Source organism: Helobdella robusta, assembly GCF_000326865.2.
Source record: "Helobdella robusta unplaced genomic scaffold HELROscaffold_1, whole genome shotgun sequence".
Classification (NCBI taxonomy): Eukaryota; Metazoa; Annelida; class Clitellata; order Rhynchobdellida; family Glossiphoniidae; genus Helobdella; species Helobdella robusta.
This window is the reverse complement of record NW_008703570.1, coordinates 6,478,553-6,481,475: the sequence shown is the minus strand read 5'-3', so window position 1 is coordinate 6,481,475 and position 2,923 is coordinate 6,478,553. Positions and strand designations below refer to the sequence as shown.

Below are 2,923 nucleotides of genomic sequence, written 5' to 3'. Positions count from 1 at the left end.
CCTAATAGCCTCGGTTTCCGATCGTCTTCCTGTTCTCACTTTTTCTTAACTCGTGTTGCTACTAAATCTGCGTTTGCTTTTTCTGGTCCTATTATCTGGAAGTCTCTACCTCATTCTCTCACTATTTCTCCATCAATTGCGAAGTTCAGAGCGGATCTCAAGACCTGTCTGTTCATAAAATTCACTAAGGAGCGCTGTTGAACATCGCGCCATTTACAAGCTAATTAGTTTATACATGACTCGACCCAAAAAATACAATAAGCCATGGGTTATATCGAAGCTGCTATTCTTTTGAAAAGTTCACCAAAGCAGAACTCTCGTTTCGTGTTAAGTTGGGTGTTGTAGACACCAAGATCTTTGTAGTTTCAGCAATTGAAAATAACTCAACTTTTCAAGAGTTAAAAAAATAACGAGACATCAAAAACATTAAAGGGCTGGACAATCTTAACTATATATATATATTGCAATTATCATTTAGACTATTCAGAAAACTATTGACGTTGAAATTTGACCACTCTGGGTTTTCTAAATTCGTATAATTGAAAATATTGAGAACATTTAAAATTGAAATAAGCTGCAGTTATTTAACATTAAATGTACAAAACGAAACAACTAGAAATATATATTATCGCTTCATTACAACAGCACTTTTCAGTTTCGTCGACTGACTAGACAATTTTTTGCGAAGCTCTTCACGTTCTTTTTCTTTTCTCTTTTCTTCCATGAGTTTGAAATTTTTTAGAATTCGTTTTCTAATTTCTTGCTCCTCCTTCTCCAGCGATTCTTTTTTCTTTCTTTCCATTTCTAAACGAGCTTTCTCTTGTTCTAAAAGTTTTTGTTTTTCTCTTTCAACTTGCATTCTTCTTTCATCTTCAACTTCTTTTTCCTTCATCAAAGATTCTTCGTGCTGCTTTATGATCTATAAGAATAAATTAAAAAATTAAATAAAATTTGAAAACATAGAATAATTCTATCTAACAAAAACTCACCTTAATTCTGTTGAACAATTCGGAAAGCAATCTGATGGTTTCGAGTTTTCGTTGCGCAATAAGTATTTTTCGTTCCTCGAGAGCGATCCTCATCTGCATTCTTTTTTCCTCCTCGACTCGTTTTTTCTCCATCTTCCTTATCTTTCTCCGCTCCTCTCTCACTTGCTGTCTTTCTCGTCTCAGTCTTAATTTCTCCTCTCTTTTCTTTTCCCTTTCCTGCTCTTCTTCTTCTTGTTTACGACTGTAAGATGTCAAATTTAATTCATTCAATGCTCCAGCTGATTAAATTTATTAATTCAAAAACTTAATCACAAATAGCTATCTCGGTTATGTAAGAAATAAGTTTTTGCTGAGCAATTAACAATTTGTATGACGTTGCGTAGACAGTGGCGCATATTTTTGCAATCGTTTTTAAATTCAGCCAAATTATATCGTTCAATTACTTTTGATAAGTTAAAGATATTGCAGCAAGGAAGAAAAACTGAGCATAAAATTAAAAATTAACCAACAGCAATTCTTCTTTCAGTTTTAGTTCTCGGAGTCTTTCTCGTTCCAGAGCTTCCTCTTTTTCCCTTTCAGATTTATGAAATCTCTCAATTTCTATTTTTCTTTTTCTTATTGATTTTTCACTCAAATGTTTTGTTTTATCAAAATCAACCTGGTAAATGATATTGAATTAAAAGTCAAGACCAATAACTCATTTTGTCAATGTCAAACAAAGTCATCTATATCATCAAAGCAAAGCGAGGAGTTCTATTTAATTTATTTTATTTAAATTATTACTTAATTTAATTTCTTATTAAATAATAATTTTTCATATAAATTTTCCATATGACATAATCACATAACCAAGCCAAAAAGATAAATTTAAACATCCAATCCCCAAAAAAGTAAATTTAGTTTAAATAAATGAATAAACTAACTTTTATGTATGCTGTGAGAGACTTGTTTTCTGATTCTTTAAAAAGTAACTTCATTCCTCTGAACGCCATCATTGCTTTCTCAAAGCTTAAATACTCTTTATATTGGATGAACACTTCAAAAAGAAAATCTTGCCCAAATGAAAATGTTTTGATAGCTCCTTTAGCAGACGACAAGTCTTTGTTGCATGGATTCAAAATAGGGATGTCTAATGCATTGATTCTACCAAATGTTTCAAAAACTTTTCTTACAATAAATTCGTTTGGGATGTCTTTTTCGATTTTGTTGGCAAACCACCTGCATGGAAGATCTTTCACATGCACGGTGTCTGGTCTCTCTCCAGCCTTCATTTCATCCATGTCTTTCGCATCTCTGAAAAAGGAATCCCAATCGTGCCTTGTTGGACCCTGTGTTTTTGCTTCTGCTGCTTTTACCTTTAACACTTCTGTGAAGCCACTCAACTTTATTGTTTTGTTTTCTAACTGGTTCAACATGAATTTTAATCGACTTTTACTTTCAACTTCACCTTCAAATCGTACAAATTCCAAAGTTGTTTTAGCCACTTTCAAAACCAAAAATTGCTCCGGTTTTATCATCTTTTTCAATTTTTCCATAAGTTCCCAATTGGATATTGACTGGCCAGGAGATTTCATTGCTGGTAACTGTACACTTATATTTAATTTAGCTATTGGTTTAAGATAGAGACCATGAGGGGAGAATAATTCTACAGCTTCTGACGTGTCAACACAAACACCAAATAATGCCATGACTTTCAATTGACTACTGTCTAGTAAACAAAAACATTTTTGTCAAATTATCTTCTTAACAAAATGAATTACAAAATTATGAATAAAAACAGGTTTTAAATAATACCTTAAACTATTACTTAATTAAATCAAAAATAATAATACCAAACATCAGCTGTAGTTTAAAAAAATAATAACCACTCAAACAATAGATTTTCTTTCCGCCACATAATTAAAAAAAGGAATATTGAAATCTGGAACTATTTG

At 31.9% G+C, this 2,923-nt stretch overlaps 1 protein-coding gene across 1 annotated transcript; it reads right to left on the bottom strand.

Moving 5' to 3' along the window:
* Positions 1-974: 974 nt before the first annotated feature.
* Positions 975-2,677, bottom strand: HELRODRAFT_62550 (hypothetical protein; the record flags this gene model as incomplete). Its single annotated transcript, XM_009010996.1, has 3 exons — positions 975-1,230; positions 1,499-1,647; positions 1,913-2,677. 3 exons carry the CDS (start codon positions 2,675-2,677, stop codon positions 975-977), a joined length of 1,170 nt encoding a protein of 389 aa, XP_009009244.1.
* Between the last annotated feature and the right edge of the window lie 246 nt (positions 2,678-2,923).